Here is an 18740-nt window from a genome sequence, read left to right on the forward strand (position 1 = left end):
GCTCACCTCGAAGAGACAACCACTCTTCCTTCTAAGTCATTGTAGATGGCAGATGAGGGTTGGTACAATAGCCTAACCCTCCCTGCTTTTCTCCCACTTTCTCTCACTCCCACTCAACACATGCACAGAGCTGTGTGAATATGCAGTAATTTGTGCACTGCCATACAAAGATGCTAATACTATTGATTGGCTCATGGTCTTAAGAGGAAGAGGGCCTACAAGCCCAATGCTGTAAGCCAGCACATGAAAGAGAGCCTATTGCACTCATTTTCATCAGTAGGACCCCGTTGCTGACAGGTAATGATTGTCTTTCTGCCCATCCACGTTAATCGATTTGATCCTTTGATCTCAGCCCAGATGAATCTTATTTATGAGCTATTCTGGCAACCATGGCCCACCACACCTATAATAACCACATTTCATACCCCACACATCAGCCTAGTGTACGCCCAGCACAGGAACATAACTCAATACTCGGCTCCAGCACGGGAACATAATTTTTTTATTTCACCTTTATTTAACCAGGTAGGCTAGTTGAGAACAAGTTCTCATTTGCAACTGCGACCTGGCCAAGATAAAGCAAAGCAGTTCGACACATACAACAACACAGAGTTACACATGGAATAAACAAACATATAATCAATACGCCGCTCCAGCATGGGAACATAACTCAATACTCGGCTCCAGCATCATTTATGGAATCTCTATTGGAGAGTTGAGAAATAGCCTTTTCCTCTCTGGCTTCTCTTACCATCTACCTGCCTGGTATGCGTTTGTGAGGGAGAGGGGTCAAGCCTGCACATCAAAACAAATGTTATTGGTCACATACACATATTTAGTAGATGTTATTGCTAGTGATGCACCGATATAACATTTTTGACCGATATCTTCCTTGCCCCAAAAATATATGATATTTAAGATTTTAGCAGCCTTTTAAGCATTCTAGTACAGTTAAATAGACCGCCGCGTCCATGTGTATGTTAACTAAGGCACTGCATCTCAGTGCAAGAGGACTGTAGTGCATCGTCACTACAGTCCCTGGTTTGAATCCGGCCGTGATTTGGAGTCCCATATGGCGGCGCACAATTGGCCCAGCGTTGTCCGGGGCATTCATTGTAAATAAGAATTGGTTCTTAACTGACTTGCCTAGTTAAATAAAGGTTACACACACTGACCAAAAATGTATTTTCTTGGCTACTTTTATAGCCAACAAAATAGAGATACTTTTATTTTGAAGGCATACCGAAAATTACACTATTGTGCGTATTCCATATTGTGGCTAGCTTCACAACACATAACCCGGTCCGGTCGAACCTCACTAGCCAGATGAAGCTAGCTGGCTGCTTATAACGTTAGCTTTGGGCAACAGGGTTAATTAGCTGGCTATCTATTTATTTTCATGAACTGAAATTCAATTTCAATAAGCGAACAACAAGTGGCAACCTAGCTAATACTTGCTCACAAGGATTCCTAAATCATTGCTAAGAATAATGAAAATACAGCCTCTAAGGTGCAGGGATGAGTAACCGGGTGGTAGCCGGCTAGTGATGGCTATTTTAAGTCTGATGGCCTTTGAGATAGAAGCTGTTTGTCGGCCACTCGGTCCCAGCTTTGGTGCACCTGTACTGACCTCGCCTTCTGGATGGTAGCTGGGTGAACAGCCCGTGGCTCAGGTGGTTGGTTGTCCTTAATTTATATTTTTGGCCTTCCAGTGACATCGGGTGCTGTAGGTGTCCTAGAGGGCAGACAGTGTTGCGCCTTCTTCACCACACTGTCTGTGTGGGTGGACCATTTCAGATTGTCAGAGATGTGTACGCCGAGGAACTGGACCATTTCAGATTGTCAGAGATGTGTACGCCGAGGAACTTGAAGCTTTTCACCTGTGGTCCTGTCGATGCGGATAGGGGCATGCTCTCTCTGCTGTTTCCTGAAGTCCACGATCAGCTCCTTGTTTTTTTTTTTTGCCGTTGAGGTTCGAGGTTATTACATGAGCAGGCCACTGTAGAACAACACACATTCTAGTAAGCGGTCAATGCGATCATGCCACAGCAGGACTGCAAGGTCAGGTGAGAAGGCGATGGCCGACATTCCACGTAAAGGCAACACCATCAATGGTCAGGAAACTGAAACCGAAGTTGCCCTTGGGCATGGGCCCGGAGTCTCGTGTGTTTTACGACCCTGCTCGTGACTTGACTTGGTACAACTAGCCTACAGTGGTTGTTCCTTTTAAAAGTTTTGTAGCACACCTTGTGTGGCACGTTATTTAAGTGTCAGCTATTGTTGCCTTTAATGCTAGTTAGTTCTGGTTGGACCACCAAAGGGCATCTTTGAGAAGCATTTTACTTTTTTAATATTGGCTGTACTAGAGAAATGTAAAACCTTTTTTTGTAAGAATGTAGTATATGAGATTTGTTGCTAGTAAGTTGCTAGCTAGCATTAAACTTATCTTATAAAAAAACAATCAATCAATCAATCATAATCACTAGTTAACTACACATGGTTGATGATATTACTAGTTTATCTAGCGAAACCCTGACAACGTGACCGGTTGAGAGTAGGCTACTGTACTAAGAACAAAATAATCCTAACATTTCCACACCCTAATTGTAGGCTAACCAATACCCAAACGGAGATTCAGTGAAAATAAAAATGTCATTGATTTATCAATGCCAGTCCCCATGCTTGTCTCAGAGCAGTGTGAATCGGTGCTGAAATAGTTGACCACATCTAATTCAGTGATATTTATTCCCATAGTAATTCATTATGGATCCATAACAAAATATACATCTGCATTACAATTATAATGCAGGGTTAATAATAAATTAATATATTTGTAGGGGTTGATGCTTTTTTTTTGTTCGGGCAAATCTGTTTTTGGAGTACTTAAAACAATGCATTTGGTGGATCATCATCAAGAGATAGGGTCCAGCATATCCATCCAGAAGGCGATGTTGAGCTAACGTAGGCTAATATGATTAGCATGAGGTTGTAAGTAACAAGAACGTTTCCCAGGACATAGACATATCTGATATTAGCAGAAAGCTTAAATTCTTGTTAACCTCTTGGAACTATAGGGGGTGCTGTTCCGCATTAGCATATTTGGGTCTCCAAATTAAACTGCCTCGTGCTAAATTCTTGATCGTACAATATGCATATTATTGTTATTATTGGATAGAAAACACTTTATAGTTTCTATAGCCGTTGGAATTTTGTCTCTGAGTGGTACAGAACAATATCTACAGCACTTTTCATGACAGGGGTCAGATTTCAGAAATTTTTAGCCCTGATCTGGAGTCTGTTTTTAAGGCGACAGTGAATGCTATGAAGAAACCGACACTGCCTACGTCTTCCTCTGGGTGTCTGTACGTCATCACGTTTTGAATGGAATCGATTGCACAATCCCAGCCCATATAAAACCACAAAACGTGGGAGTACACTCTCTTTTGTTCGCGCGTCACAAGCGGGATGGACATCGGACTTGCCTCATTCCAAATCGTTGTTTAACCAGTAATATTTCTCTGGTCATGTTTTTACTCGTTATAGTTGTTAAAAACATCATAATGTAGTTAATTTGAACCGTTTTATAGCAATTTATATCCGTTTAGTGCGATTCTGAGGAATTTCTTTGTCGTGCACTTTTTAGCTTTGGGAACGTTTCGGGGGTCTCGGTCGTTGGTAGTGGACATTTCGAAGGACAGAGGACATCTATCGACCAAAAGAAATTTATAACATAGAAAGGATACATTGCCCAAGAATCTGATGGAAGAACAGCTCAAAGTAAGCAATATTTAATATGATAAATCGTTGTTCTGTCGAAATATTTTAAACGCATATTTCGCCATTTTGTTTGGTATAGCTTCACTTGGCGAACCCTGTATTGAAAAGTAAGGATAATTTTAAAAATGTAAGTCAGCGGTTGCATTAAGAACTAATTTGTCTTTCGATTCCTGTCAACTCTGTATTTTTTAGTCAAGTATATGATTAGCTTTCGATTAAACTAGATCACTCTGAAAGCTGACGTCCCTCATTTTGATGCTTGAGTTGTGACTATTTCCATTGTATAACCACGGTTTTGTATGGCTAAATATGCACATTTTCGAACAAACTGTATATGTATGTTGTAAAATGATGTTACAGGAGTGTCATCGGAAGAATTCTGAGAAGGTTAGTGAAAAAATTAATATATTTTGGCGATGATAACGTTATAGCTCCCTTTGCCTTGAATTCATGCTCTACTAACGTTTGCACATGTGGTATGCTAACTTATCGATTTATTGTGTTTTCGCTGAAAAACGCTTAGAAAATCTGAAATATGGTCTGAAATCACAAGAACTGTGTCTTTCCATTGCTATGCTTTGTCTATTTTTATGAAATGTTTTATGATGAGTAAATTGGTCATACACGTTGCTCTATCTAGTAATTCTAGTCGATTTGTGATGGTCGGTGCAATTGTAAACTGTGATTTCTACCTGAAATATGCACTTTTTTCTAACAACACCTATCCTATACCATAAATATGTTATCAGACTGTCATCTGATGAGTTTTTTTCTTGGTTTGTGGCTATCAATATCTTAGTTTAGCCGAATTGGTGATAGCTAGTGGTGGAGAGAGAAAATGGTGGACAAAGAAAGATGGTGTATTTTGCTAACGTGGTTAGCTAATAGATTTACATATTGTGTCTTCCCTGTAAAACATTTTAAAAAACAGAAATGATGGGTTTATTCACAAGATCTGTATCTTTCATCTGGTGTCTTGGACTTGTGATTTAATGATATTTAGATGCTACTATTTACTTGTGAAGCTATGCTAGCGATGCTAATCAGTGTGGGGGGGGTGGGGGGTGATCCCGGATACGGGGTTGAGAGGCGGTAAAAGTTAATCTAACTGCACTGTCTAATTTACAGTAGCTATTAAAGTGAAATACTACCATGCTATTGTTTGAGGAGAGAGCACAATTTTGAACATGAAGTTATTAATAAAGAAATTAGGCACATTTGGGCAGTCTTGATACAAAATTTAACAGAAATAATAATACATTATGGCCTTTGTCTTGCATTTCAAAGATGTTGGTACAAAAAAATACAAAATCATGTTTTTTTCTTCTTCTTTGTATTATCATTTACCAGATCTATTGTGTTATATTCTCCTACATTCCTTTCACTTTTCCACAATGGTAGCAAGAATATGCATATCCTTGCTTCAGGGCCTGAGCTACAGGCAGTTAGATTTGGGTATGTCATTTTAGGCGAAAATTGAAAAAAAGGTGGCGGATCCTTAAGAGGTTTTAAACCTGAATACTGATGTAGCTACTGTGCCTTTTGCAAGCTTAGGATTTGATATCTGGCTCATCTGGCAAGGTCACGCCTTTGGTTCTGACTTCTAAACTTGAAATATCCTTGTTCATGGTGATGAGGGAGAGAGGGGAATGCAGAACGTTTACACTGTCAGAACATGTTATTGTTAGACATCAGGTATCCTATGGAAAGGAGAACGGCCACAGTCTGGTTGCAGTTGTTGGGTTGTAATTTGAAATAATTCCTTACACCAGAAGATGATGGATATTTGTAGGAGGAAAGTGTATGGTGGGGTAAATTTAAGGTTGGATATGAGCCAGGGGCTTGGAATGTTACGAAGTAAGGGAAAGGCATTCACATGGTTGCAGTCACTGATAAGGGTGGATTAGTGAGGAATTGGGGGCCCCGGTCAGGTCACATTCAGGGAGAAGGAAGAGTTTATTACCCATATCACTTAACTTCCTGCCTAGCAACAGAGATGTATTGGCTGTCCAGATGTGTAAGGAGGAGACTCGGCGTAGGAGGAAGGTTTAAATGCCAGGGCTTGTGTAAATGTGTTTTTGTCTAATGCAGGTGTGTGACCAAGTGGGTGAATAAACTTGGTTTTGAGCTTTAATAGTTTTCCGTGAGTTTTTTTTATTTTTTTTTAACTTTGTTTATTTAGAACCTAATAGTTCAAAGGAACAATCATGTGTTTCAGTCAGCCTCAGCTTGTTATTTACTATCCGATGTGGCTTGGCTGAGGTGTCAGAACTGTCAGTTACCTCCCAAGATCCCCGGCAATTGTAATAGATGCTAGCAGATACCCATAGACTTCGTCATTGTGCTAACGCTAGTTAGGCTCGGGAAGCTACCTCTAACTTCCTCCCATACTGGACACAGACATAAATATGCTATCCACAAGTTAATCAGGGAAGTAGATAAAGGGCCTCATTGCCAAAATCCCGAAGTGTCCCTTTAATATTTCAACAGGAAGCATCTAATATGCATGTCCCTGTGGTGTGTGCTTAAGTGAGTTTTGGAAATCCTTCAGCGTCTGTTGGAGTGGAACTGGACCGACTAATGTAAAGTAGGTCTATTGACACGTGGTTAGTCATGATGAATTTAATTGGATGCGAATCACCACTCTCCTAGCTGACATGGAAACACCCAGGGTCGTGTTCATTAGGGCATGCAAGGGAAAATGAGCGCCTCTTATTGGACACGTCCAGGTAGTCCCTCTTGTTGTTGTCTTGAGCAATCCTTACATATGAAACACAGCACTGCTTTTCTCCACATGGATACTACAGGTGTAGGATCTTAATTTGACCTATATTGTTACAGTAAAATTATCCTACAGCAACAGAATTTGAAGGTCCTGTGCTGGCGTGGTCTGCAGTTGTGAGGCCTGTGGGATGTAGTGCCAAATTCTCTAAAATTAAGTTGTAGGTGGCTTATGGCAGTGAAATAAACATTCAATTCAAAAAACTCTGGTGGACATTCCTGCAGTGAGCATGCCAGTTGCATGCTCCCACAACTTGAAACATCTGTGGCATTGTGTTGTGAGACACAACTGCACATTTTAGAGTGGCCTTTTCTTGTCCCCAGCACAATGATGATCATGCTGTTTAATTAGTTTCTTGATATGCCACACCTGTCAGGTGGATGGATTATCTTGGCAAAGGAGAAATGCTCACTAACAGGGATGTTAACAAATTTGTCCACAAAATTTGAGGGAAATCTGCTTTTTGTGCTCATGAAAAATTTCTGGGATATTTTATTTCATCTCATGAAGCATGGGACCAACACTTTACATGTTGCGTTTGTTTGTTTAATATACATAGTTTAGTGCAAAAAATGTGGTAATTAACTACAATGACCAAAATCAATTATGTGGTTACTTGTCCAGTCTCTTTCTTTTACGCCTGCTATGTTCGGTTCGTGTGGGGCAGACACGGAGAGGGAGAGAAGAGACACAATAATTCACAATCAAGAGGGATAGAGAACATTTGCTTCGTGAGGCATCTCTACCTGAAAATACATTATCTAAGTGATTGATAGTTGGTATTCAGCAGTCAAGTATGCCTTATTTACTTTAAAGAACTATTAAAATAGTGATTTTTGTCAGACTGTATAGGCAGCATCTCTATAGAGATGAGATTGACGACTTGGAATGAAATGGGCCTAATAAAGTAATCAAATTAAACAAATGTAATTTAAACAACTGAAATACATTATTAAAGTAATGTGAATACATGATGGTTAATAAGTGAAAGCGGCAATGGGCAGTCACTACCTTCATGGGACTTTTATTAATTGTTTTATTCTGTGTTAAGGAATTCAACCCACAATGCATAATGCACTTAATGTAAACAATTTTTTTTTATTGAAAACAAAATTGAAAATGTGATTATTTTTTAATCGAACAGACCTCAAAGCACAAATCGCTCAGCACTACTGTTAATATACCTGTGTTTTTTATTGTGGGTTTTCAGTGAGTTCATGTAAATCACAAAGTGATGCAGGAAAATTCTCAGCAACAAAAGTGATCAAATTAAGATCCTACATCTGTAGATGCTACTGCATGTTGTAAAAGTGCTTCTATGAGATTGATAACATCATCAGGAAGCGAATATGAAAGCTGGGTCTGTTGCCACGATAACAGTGAAGGAACCCAACATATAATGTGATGGGCTAAAATCCTTTGTACACTAATTAAATAGATTATATTGGGTCATTTTACATTTTACAAAACACAGAACAGGTAGCCTACAGTCACTACTTTATTTTCCAAAGTCTTACTTTTGAATGCCTCCAAATTATTTTGCAGCTTTGAAAACAAAGGAGCCGTGAGGAACTGACGTTGACACAATAGCGTGCCTGTCTGCCCGACTGGTATTGTCTATTTTCTGCCCTCCCGCCTTTTATAAAAATACTCATAGCTTGCTGTTTTGACACCACGTGCTGGCATCTCCGCTCCATTATTCATAAATTCCCATGTAGCCAAAAGGTCTCTTCCCCCTTCTGATGATCCCACACTAAGCTCCTGATGTCACAGCCCCTTGCTCCTAGCCCCCAGTCCCCTGCCCCTAGCTGATGTCACAACAGCCCCCTGCTCACAGCCCAATGCCCCCCTGCTTTCAGCCCCCTGCCTCCAGTCCCCAGCTGATGTCACAAACCCCAGTCCCCTGCTCCAACCCCCTGCTCCCAGCTTATGTCACAGCCCCCAGCTGCCCAGTATAGTTCATGGAACATCCTGCTTTAGTCTAGAGGTCGACAGATTAATTGGAATGGCCGATTTTAATTAGGGCCGATTTCAAGTTTTCATAACAATCGGAAATCGGTATTTTTGGACACCGATTTGGACGATTTTAATGTTAAAAATATATATATTTTTTTACACCGTTATTTAACTAGGCATGTCAGTTAAGAACACATTCTTATTTTCAATGACGGCCTAGGAACGGTGGGTTAACTGCCTTGTTCAGGGGCAGAACGACAGATTTTTACCTTGTCAGCTCGGGGATTCAATCTTGCAACCTTACGGTTAACTAGTCCAACGCTCCAACCACCTGCCTCTCATTGCACTCCACGAGGAGCCTGCCTGTTACACAAATGCAGTAAGAAGCCAAGGTAAGTTGCTAGCTAGCATTAAACTTATCTTATAAAAAAACAATCAATCAACAATCAATCAATCAATCATAATCACTAGTTAACTACACATGGTTGATGATATTACTAGTTTATCTAGCGTGTCCTGCGTTGCATATAATCGATGCGGTGCGCATTCGCGAAAAAGGTACCTAACCATAGACATCAATGCCTTTCTTAAAATCAATACACAAGTATATATTTTTATACCTGCATATTTAGTTAATATTGCCTGCTAACATGAATTTATTTGTCACTTCTCTTGCAACAGAGTCAGGGTATATGCAGCAGTTTGGGCCGCCTGGTTCATTGCGAACTGTGTGAAGACTATTTCTTCCTAACAAAGACAGCCAACTTCGCCAAACGGGGGATGATTTAACAAAAGCGCATTTGCGAAAAAAGCACAATCGTTGCATGACTGTACCAAACCATAAACATCAATGCCTTTCTTAAAATCAATACACAGAAGTATATATTTTTAAACCTGCATATTTAGCTAAAAGAAATCCAGGTTAGCAGGCAATATTAACCAGGTGAAATTGTGCCACTTCTCTTGCGTTCATTGCACGCAGAGTCGGGGTATATGCAGCAGTTTGGGCTGCCTGGCTTGTTGCGAACTAATTTGCCAGAATTGTACATAATTATGACATAACATTGAAGGTTGTGCAATGTAACATCAATATTTAGACTTATGGATGCCACCCGTTAGATAAAATACGGAACGGTTCCGTATTTCACTGAAAGAATAAATGTTTTGTTTTCGAGATGGTAGTTTCTGGATTCGGCCATATTAATGACCTAAGGCTCGTATATCTGTGTGTTATTATATTATAATTAAGTCTATGATTTGATAGAGCAGTCTGACTGAGCGATGGTAGGCACCAGCAGGCTCGTAAGCATTCATTCAAACAGCACTTTCATGCATTTTGCCAGCAGCTCTGCTGTTTATGACTTCAAGCCTATCAACTCCCGAGATTAGGCTGGTGTAACCGATGAGAAAGGGCTAGCTAGTTAGCGGGGTGCGCGCTAATAGCGTTTCAAACGTCACTCGCTCTGAGACTTGGAGTAGTTGTTCCCCTTGCTCTGCATGGGTAACGCTGCTTCGAGGGTGACTGTTCTGGGTGGCTCTTCTGCGAGGAGAGGGACGGAAGCTATACTGTTACACTGGAAATAAGTGCCTATAAGAACATCCAATAGTCAAAGGTATATGAAATACAAATGGTACAGAGAAATAGTCCTATAATAACTACAACCTAAAACTTCTTACCTGAGAATATTGAAGACTCATGTTAAAAGGAACCACCAGCTTTCAAATGTTCTCATGTTCTGAGCAAGGAACTTAAACGTTAGCTTTCTTACATGGCACATATTGCACTTTTACTTTCTTCTCCAAAACTTTGTTTTTGCATTATTTAAAACAAATTGAACATGTTTCATAATTTATTTGAGGCTAAATTGATTTTATTGATGTATTATATTAAGTTAAAATAAGTTCAGTATTGTTGTAATTGTCATTATTACAACAAAAAAAAAAAAACGGCCGATTTTTAATCGGTATCTTTTTTTGTGGTCCTCCAATAATCGGTATCGGCGTTGAAAAATCATAATCAGTCAACCTCTACTTTAGTCTGCCTCAGCCTATGGAATGACAGCTAGAGTGATGGGGGGAGTCTTAATTCCATAGTGTCCTGTTGTTTTTGTGAGCACTGGTTACAGTATTGTGATCAGATGGGGTTGATTGTATAACTCTCAAGAGTTTAATTAGATCAGTAGCTAGCTAGCTAGGGACCAGCCAGGGGGTTGATGCTAGCTAGTATAAATGAATTTCTTCTCTAACCATGAATGAGGGATGCATTGAAGTAGGCCTACTGGTAATCCCTTTCTAGCTAAATTGACATGTTAGTCATTTAGCAGACACTATTATCCAGTGTGATTTGCAGTAGTAAGTGCATACGTTTTTTAATATTTTTTTGTACTGGTCCCCAGTGGGAATCGAACCCACAACGTTGGCGCCATGTTCTACAAGAAGAGCAACACGGGACCAGTTAGGACCTTACATGAATACATGGCTCTCTGCCTGCTGAAATATGTATCAATCATACATTAATTATACAACGCCATTGGTTGTGATGGGCTGTACACAAACAGGACAATGCGTTCAGTGGATCACGGGTCAGGCATGGCTTATAGACCGTGTCTTCGGGACCCATTAGCACACAATAGACTTGTGCCATGACTATCATACTGGATAGTCCAGGGTTAGGGCGTGGCAACATAACGACAGCTTCTCGTCTCCAAATGACTCAGAAATTGACAATCAAGGAGACAATTTAGCTAGGCCTACGTCACAAATATTTGACCATTCGCATCCACCTCCTAATTTCATTGTATCATGGTCACCTATTACGTTCAGTGTATTTTTGATTGCGTCAATACTGGGCCAATTGCTATAATGATACACGTTCTCTTTTTATAGTGCGTCTTCTATTGTCAGTCTCCTCTCTCCTCGTTCATGCAGTTGCCTGGAGCTGTTTTTCCCCTCCATGGTTTTATTGAATGAAAGATCAGAGCCACCGCTCTGGCAAGACCATATGCCTCCATTGTATCTTGTTATCGACCTGCCCATGAGTCTCACGGCTCCATTAGGGGCTTGTTCAATACCCCATCGGTTACACTGCAATGCTTCGACCCATTTCTATTGGATACGGTAATATAGATTTTTGTATCCTTTTGATGATGGCTTCTACACCCCAGGGGTTGAGTGGTATTTGAACGATTATTATATTGGTATTATATTTCTAGTATGCCTTAGTCATCGAGGCACCTGGAGTGGATGACTGTAATTATAGTCATAGCAGCTATTGACTGGGGAAAGAGCTATAAACGGCAGCACGGCAAGCGAGATCTTTTGTGATGGCTCAATTGGAACCAGAGCACGAATAACCGGAATAGCCATTTTGCTATCACAAATGGCTATGCTGGTATTGATTTTTAGGCTCTGTCCCCGAGCTGAAACGACATGCATTAAAAGGCCATGACCATTCTCATCCCGGACCATAATAATAAGCCACTTCACTATTTTCACTGTGACAATTTGTTTAACATCAGTGAAGGTGCTGTGTGATGTTTTCAACTTCTGGCATGTCAGCTCAGGGGGTGCTGCTGCTTTTCCAGGTCAATAGGCCATTTTTTTCTGTTTATTCTGAATGACACTCTGGTCACGACAGGCAGTATAGAGTAACACGTTTTGGTATCAACTCTATTGTTACTGTCATGCTGCCACCAGATGCATTTAATCTTTCCCGGTGTTGACAGTCATGCAGCAATAATGTTTCAACACCCACCCACCCCCCAGCCTGACCCGTGCTAATACATTACTCCTCTGCCTCTCCCTATCTACAGACATGGACGTAAACCAGATATGCGCAGAGATTAAGCTACACTATGCTATAGAGTGTAATATCATACTAGTATAGCATTTCAAAACCTACACGTTTGTGATGAGGCTACTAGCCATAGGCCTATGTTTTGGGTATTCATTCATTATGCAGTGAGCACAGTTGGACAATTGGCCCTTCAGATATAAATGGAGACCACATATGAGCTTAAGCCTTTATGCTATTTACTCTTACTTTTTGTATTCCAACCTGTTTTTCAAAAATAATTGGTGGATAACTATCTACCATATCTTCTCTGGTGAAATATAAGACACTTGGAAGAATATCAAAACACATGCATGTTGCTTACTGCAGAGCTGTTGGCCCATTTAACTGATACCGCTATCTGTAATATTAGGCTTCTCTCCTATTAAAATGGTTTGTCTTAAGAAATGACAAGAACAGGTTTTGGTGACTGATTAACATATTGCTGTATCTTGGAGGCTGAGAATAAAACAAAGAAAGGATTTCCCATGTCTGTTGGTTCCAGAGTATTTGTGAAACGGAGCGTACTCGTTTCCTCTGACAAAGGGAGAAATGGGAGAGAGAGGGTGAGAGAGGGAGATGCCTCTGCCAGTGCCATGCAAGGCAAGGCCCAGTTTTTCCCTGGTGGGCACCCCTTCCACAATCTGTTTCCCTCTTAGTGTCCATTGTTCTGTCTGTCTGTTAGCTGACACAAGCAATAATCCTGTCATCTGGCCCTCGTCCAAAGTCATTACGCCACTTGCTACCATTGATCCCTCTGTAGGCTTACCCTCCAGAGTGGCATGCTTCTGCTCGATCTCTCCGTATGCCGGGCCCAAAACAACTAGAGACATATGGTTCACCCGGTCTCTCAACTCCTCCACCCTCTCACAGTTAGCAGTTATATTGGCAGCTAGCATAGCTGACCTGGTTGCTGTGGAGGGGGGGGTATAATATTAGGGAGAGGGAGGGGGGGGTATAATATTGGGGGGATTGTATTAGCAGGAGGAGGGAGAGCGGGGGTTGTATTAGCCTGAGGGGGAGGGGGGTTGTATTAGCAGGGGGGGTTGTATTATTTTGGGGGTATATTAGGGGGAGGGGGGATTATATTATGAAACAGTGTATGAGGTTCTCTGCCTCTCCGCCTGTCTCTCTCTCTCTCGCTCTCCCTCACTCTGTCTTTATTGGCGTATGGGTAGTTAAGCCGTGACTTGCCTAAGGTTAATGAAATTAGCGCCGAGCCGATGCAACGAGTCCACTGGGGAATACTAAGAGCAGCTTCCCACTGAGAATGTGTCAGTGGCTGAGCCATTTATTCTCACAATGTGTCTTTGGAGGAAGTGAAATGGATAGGGGTAAGACTCATCCAGTAAAATCCTCTGTCAGGGAAGTTGGCGCAAAAGGCTATTCTGATAATAGAACCCCCCCCCCCCCCCCCCTGTGGGTTGACATGCCGAGGTAAACTGAAACCGTGCTTGCTGAAGCTAGTGAACGGCACAGTTGTTCAGTTCATTTAGAATTGGGGCCATGCATGTACGCACTTCAAAGAGGTTTCCATGTTTATTTTCTCTCTTCCTGGGAGATTTAGCTAGGTGGAATTATGTAACTGTTCAACAGGCAATAATCCTTTTTATGTTTCCAACAAAAGGCAGAGATATTATTAGGTAGGCTAGATTGCTTGGCAGCATTGCTACATTTTTGCTCTAGTCAGTAATTACCACCTGTACATGGCTTACAACTTAGTGGACGCCTTAAAAATACGATTAATAGAGAACATTTGATATTTTAGTCATCTATCAGGCACTCTTATCCAGAGTGACTTACACTTAGTGCATTCATCTTGTGAGACAACCACATTTCAGTCATAAATACTTTATTGAGGGAAAAATTATCAGCAAAGTTGGTGCTAGTAGGAAAAGACAACTGTTGTCCCACCTTTATGACACTAATGTCAATGGACTGTCACCTCCCTTCAAGATCCACAGCTCATTGGCTAATGTACAAATTAGAATGTCTTTAGGGCCCATCTTATTCTTTGGTGCAACATCCTCCTACATTAATTGTATTCACCAGCTTACCAGACATAAAAGGGAGGGAGTGAGAGGGCCAAGTTTTGCAGTAGCACCAACCCTCGCTGGTGCAATGCACCACCTAGCCTACTCCATAGCACAGACTCCCACTGTGTGTGCTCGTTCAGAGCGGAGAGAGACATTACATCAATCACAGATGCTCAGCCGGTGCTTGCTGCTGTCCTTACCCCCGCTAGTCCACAGACCTTATGCTGCAGTCATCAATTATACCAACTCCTTATTCTCATTTGTCAGTGACTGGATTAGTCCAGGCTGTTTTTCCCTAATTACACTTATTTGATCGAGATTTACAAAAGGTTTCATGTGAATGTCATATCACCCTCTTAATATCTGTCCAGCTTGGTGACGTGCTACACATGCTTGGTGACGTGCTACACATGCTTGAAGCTACCGTAATTTCCGGACTATAAGCCGCTACTTTTTCCCACGCTTTGAACCTCGCGGCTTATACAATGACGCGGCTAATTTATGGATTTTTTTTCACAAGATTCATGCCGCCAAAAAACTGAGCACCGTCACATAATGTGACGTAAATCGAGCGCGCTCAAACTTCCCATCATTCTGATTACGGTAGTCATTTTGTCACCCTCATCATGGCAAAGACACGGAGAAATGCATATGATGCAGCTTTCAAGTTGAAGGCGATCGATCTGGCTGTTGGAAAAGGAAATAGAGCTGCTGCACGGGAGCCTTAATGAGTCGATGATAAGACGTTGGAAACAGCAGCGTGAGGAACGGACTCAGTGCAAAAAGACAACAAAAGCTTTCAGAGGGAAGAAAAGCAGATGGCCCGAACTAGAAAATGAGGCTTGGACGACAAGTGGGGAGAAATCCTTCACTAAAACGGGCCGCATGCGAAGAGCAACTTATGGTCAAGTCTGCCAGTGGGTCCTGACAGCGTGGAGCATTGTCAAAAAATCCACTATCATCAACGGGTTTCGAAAGGCTGGACTGCTGCGTGTTGAAGAGGGCAGCATGAGCTCAGCGGGGAATTTGTCTCCGGATGAAAGTGACGAGAGCGACAATGAAAACGATCCAACATCGGATGAAGCAATTCTGAGGCTATTCAACTCCGACACCGAAGGAGATGACTTCAGGGGTTTCAGTGCACAGGAGGAAGATAGTGACCAATGACTTTCTTGGTAGGCTACTGTTTACTGCTATTTTTTAAATTTTTGTTACAAGCCGTGTTTCGTTTAAAGGCTGTGTAAAGTTCATTTGTTTCAATATACCGGTAGGCACCTGCGGCTTATAGACATGTGCGGCTTATTTACGTACAAAATACATATATATTTTTTTTAATTCAGTGGGTGCGGCTTATATTCAGGTGCGCTTAATAGTCCAGAAATTACGGTAAGTGCATTTCTCACCTGGGACTGAAACTGCCCTGGGCATATTTCCATTTCAAGATGATTCGATACGGATTTAGATACATGGGATACGATATTGATTGATTGTTGGACACAAGACGATGTAAAAACACCAGCAAATCAGCTCCAAGTGATTTTAATTTTGTAAATCTGTTCCAAAGTATTCCCACCCATAATGGAGAGATACACATGATTGTATACAAATGTAAGTAAAGGTTTTTTCAAAAATTATATTTGTTTGGGCAAATATTTTTTTTAATTTGTTCCGATCCCCTGACAAATCGCTCAAGACAAAATTGGCCTGCGGTTGAATCTAGTTGTTTTTTGTTCCCCCACTTTGCTTCTGTCATTTTTGCAGAGAAAAGGGCAGGTAGCATAAACGTAACCACACGTAACATATATAGATTTTCATTACTATACGCATCAAAAGTCCCAATGCAAAGTATTTTTCAAGTTATTTCATAAAACTGATCAGAATCCTGAAGTCATGTCGGAAAATGTTTTTCTAGTGTGTGATGTAATATGGAGGACCCAGCAAGCCAGCATATTCCCTATAATATAAACTCCAACACTAATAACTTAAAATGTATACCTTTTTAAATTAAACCATTGTTTGCACTGATGACTACTGGTTTCAATTAAAATGTTCAAATGTTTACAAGCAAATACTTTATGAATTTTACAAATCAACTTGCAAGGCTTCCAGCCCAACTTGCCTGCCAACGGTTAGCCCAACTTGCCTGCCAACGGTTAGCCCAACTTGCCTGCCAACGTTATGTTAGCAACTGGCTGACTCATGCACTGCTATCAACAGCTAGCTTACAAGCTACAGTAAAGTAAACCAACATTTTGGAAATACATAACACCATCTAACCAGTTATCAAAGAGTGTTCACTATATGCAATTATCTTAGCCAGAAAGCTTGCCAGCCAGTGAATGTTAACTATTTAGCCAACTAGCTATTAGCTTAGCCAGCCTAGCCAACCACCACGGTTATGGTCAGCAAGCTAGAGCCCAACTACTGGAGACCAGCTAGAACACAACTAACACAACCCCAGATTAAAGCAAAGAGGTCAGACTTAAAGATTGATGGCTGGGGCTCATCTGATTATGACAGTTTTAAAAGATTGTAGGTTGAGTCAGCTACCAAAAGCTAGGGGAGGCGGGCACTTCGCCAGGTCGAGGGAGAGTCGGGGAACTACAAAATGGATAGATTCCAGATGTCTGTCAGCTAGCACGCTAGCACTAAGCCAAGGTAGCCTACTTCAGAGAACATGCCAAAAAGTTGACAAAACAAAAATGAGAACAGATGAGGTACTACACAATTTGAGCAAGCGGGTATGATTTTCTCTTTCGTTTTGAGCCCACAGCAAGAAGGCACCAGATAGGGTTGGGCGGTATCCAGATTTCCATACCGTGCATGTGCCATCCTGGGATACACGGTATTACCGGTAGTGCACAAAATGGGCGCTATTTTAGGGGCGCTTACCAGAATGCTAACAAGTACTAAGGAATCCCCATAGCAGATGCTAGGTAAATGCTAACGAGCGCACTCAAACATTTACTACGAAGACAGACAACCCAGCTCATAAAGTTATGCAAGTATCTCAAAATGCAGTTTGCGCCACACACAGAACAAATATTAGGCAGCAGGGATCTTAATCCAGGAGGGGGATTGTCTCTGTTGCTGCTATCAAGAAGCTTGACCTTGCAAGCTAACGTTAGGTACTTAGCTAACATGAGCAAGTTAGCAAAACCCAGCAGGATCATTTATTTGGCACATTTTAGATGGTTAACTTAACAGTCATTATATATATATATATATATATATATCTATATACACTGCTCAAAAAAATAAAGGGAACACTAAAATAACACATCCTAAATCTGAATGAATGAAATATTCTTATTAAATACTTATTTCTTTTCATAGTTGAATGTGCTGACAACAAAATCACACACAAATTATCAATTGAAATCCAATTTATCAACCCATGGAGGTCTGGATTTGGAGTCACACTCAAAATTAAAGTGGAAAACCACACTACAGGCTGATCCAACTTTGATGTAATGTCCTTAAAACAAGTCAAAATGAGGCTCAGTAGTGTGTGTGGCCTCCACGTGCCTGTATGACCTCCCTACAACGCCTGGGCATGCTCCTGATGAGGTGGCGGATGGTCTCCTGAGGGATCTCCTCCCAGACCTGGACTAAAGCATCCGCCAACTCCTGGACAGTGTGTGGTGCAACGTGGCGTTGGTGGATGGAGCGAGACATGATGTCCCAGATGTGCTCAATTGGATTCAGGTCTGGGGAACGGGCGGGCCAGTCCATAGCATCAATGCCTTCCTCTTGCAGGAACTGCTGACACACTCCAGCCACATGAGGTCTAGCATTGTCTTGCATTAGGAGAAACCCAGGGCCAACCGCACCAGCATATGGTCTCACAAGGGGTCTGAGGATCTCATCTCGGTACCTAATGGCAGTCAGGCTACCTCTGGCGAGCACATGGAGGGCTGTGCGGCCCCCCAAAGAAATGCCACCCGAACACCATGACTGACCCACCGCCAAACCGGTCATGTTGGAGGATGTTGCAGGCAGCAGAACGTTCTCCACGGCGTCTCCAGACTCTGTCACATGTGCTCAGTGTGAACCTGCTTTCATCTGTGAAGAGCACAGGGCGCCAGTGGCGAATTTGCCAATCTTGGTGTTCTCTGGCAAATGCCAAACGTCCTGCACGGTGTTGGGCTGTAAGCACAACCCCCACCTGTGGACGTCGGGCCTTCATACCACCCTCATGGAGTCTGTTTCTGACCATTTGAGCAGACACATGCACATTTGTGGTCTGCTGGAGGTCATTTTGCACGGCTCTGGCAGTGCTCCTCCTTGCACAAAGGCGGAGGTAGTGGTCCTGCTGCTGGGTTGTTGCCCTCCTACGGCCTCCTCCACGTCTCCT

General features: G+C 41.8%; 1 protein-coding gene across 1 annotated transcript in view; it reads left to right on the forward strand.

Moving 5' to 3' along the window:
- Positions 1-2040: 2040 nt before the first annotated feature.
- The window catches only part of atp8a1 (ATPase phospholipid transporting 8A1), a 122658-nt gene continuing 105958 nt past the window's right edge, over positions 2041-18740 (forward strand). The window contains exons 1-2 of the mRNA XM_038992493.1: positions 2041-2066; positions 8333-8511. Of these exons, the coding sequence (XP_038848421.1) occupies positions 2041-2066; positions 8333-8511 (205 nt within the window). The remainder of the gene's footprint in view (positions 2067-8332; positions 8512-18740) is intronic.

The sequence above is a fragment of the Salvelinus namaycush genome, chromosome 5 (genome assembly GCF_016432855.1).
Source record: "Salvelinus namaycush isolate Seneca chromosome 5, SaNama_1.0, whole genome shotgun sequence".
NCBI lineage: Eukaryota > Metazoa > Chordata > Actinopteri > Salmoniformes > Salmonidae > Salvelinus > Salvelinus namaycush.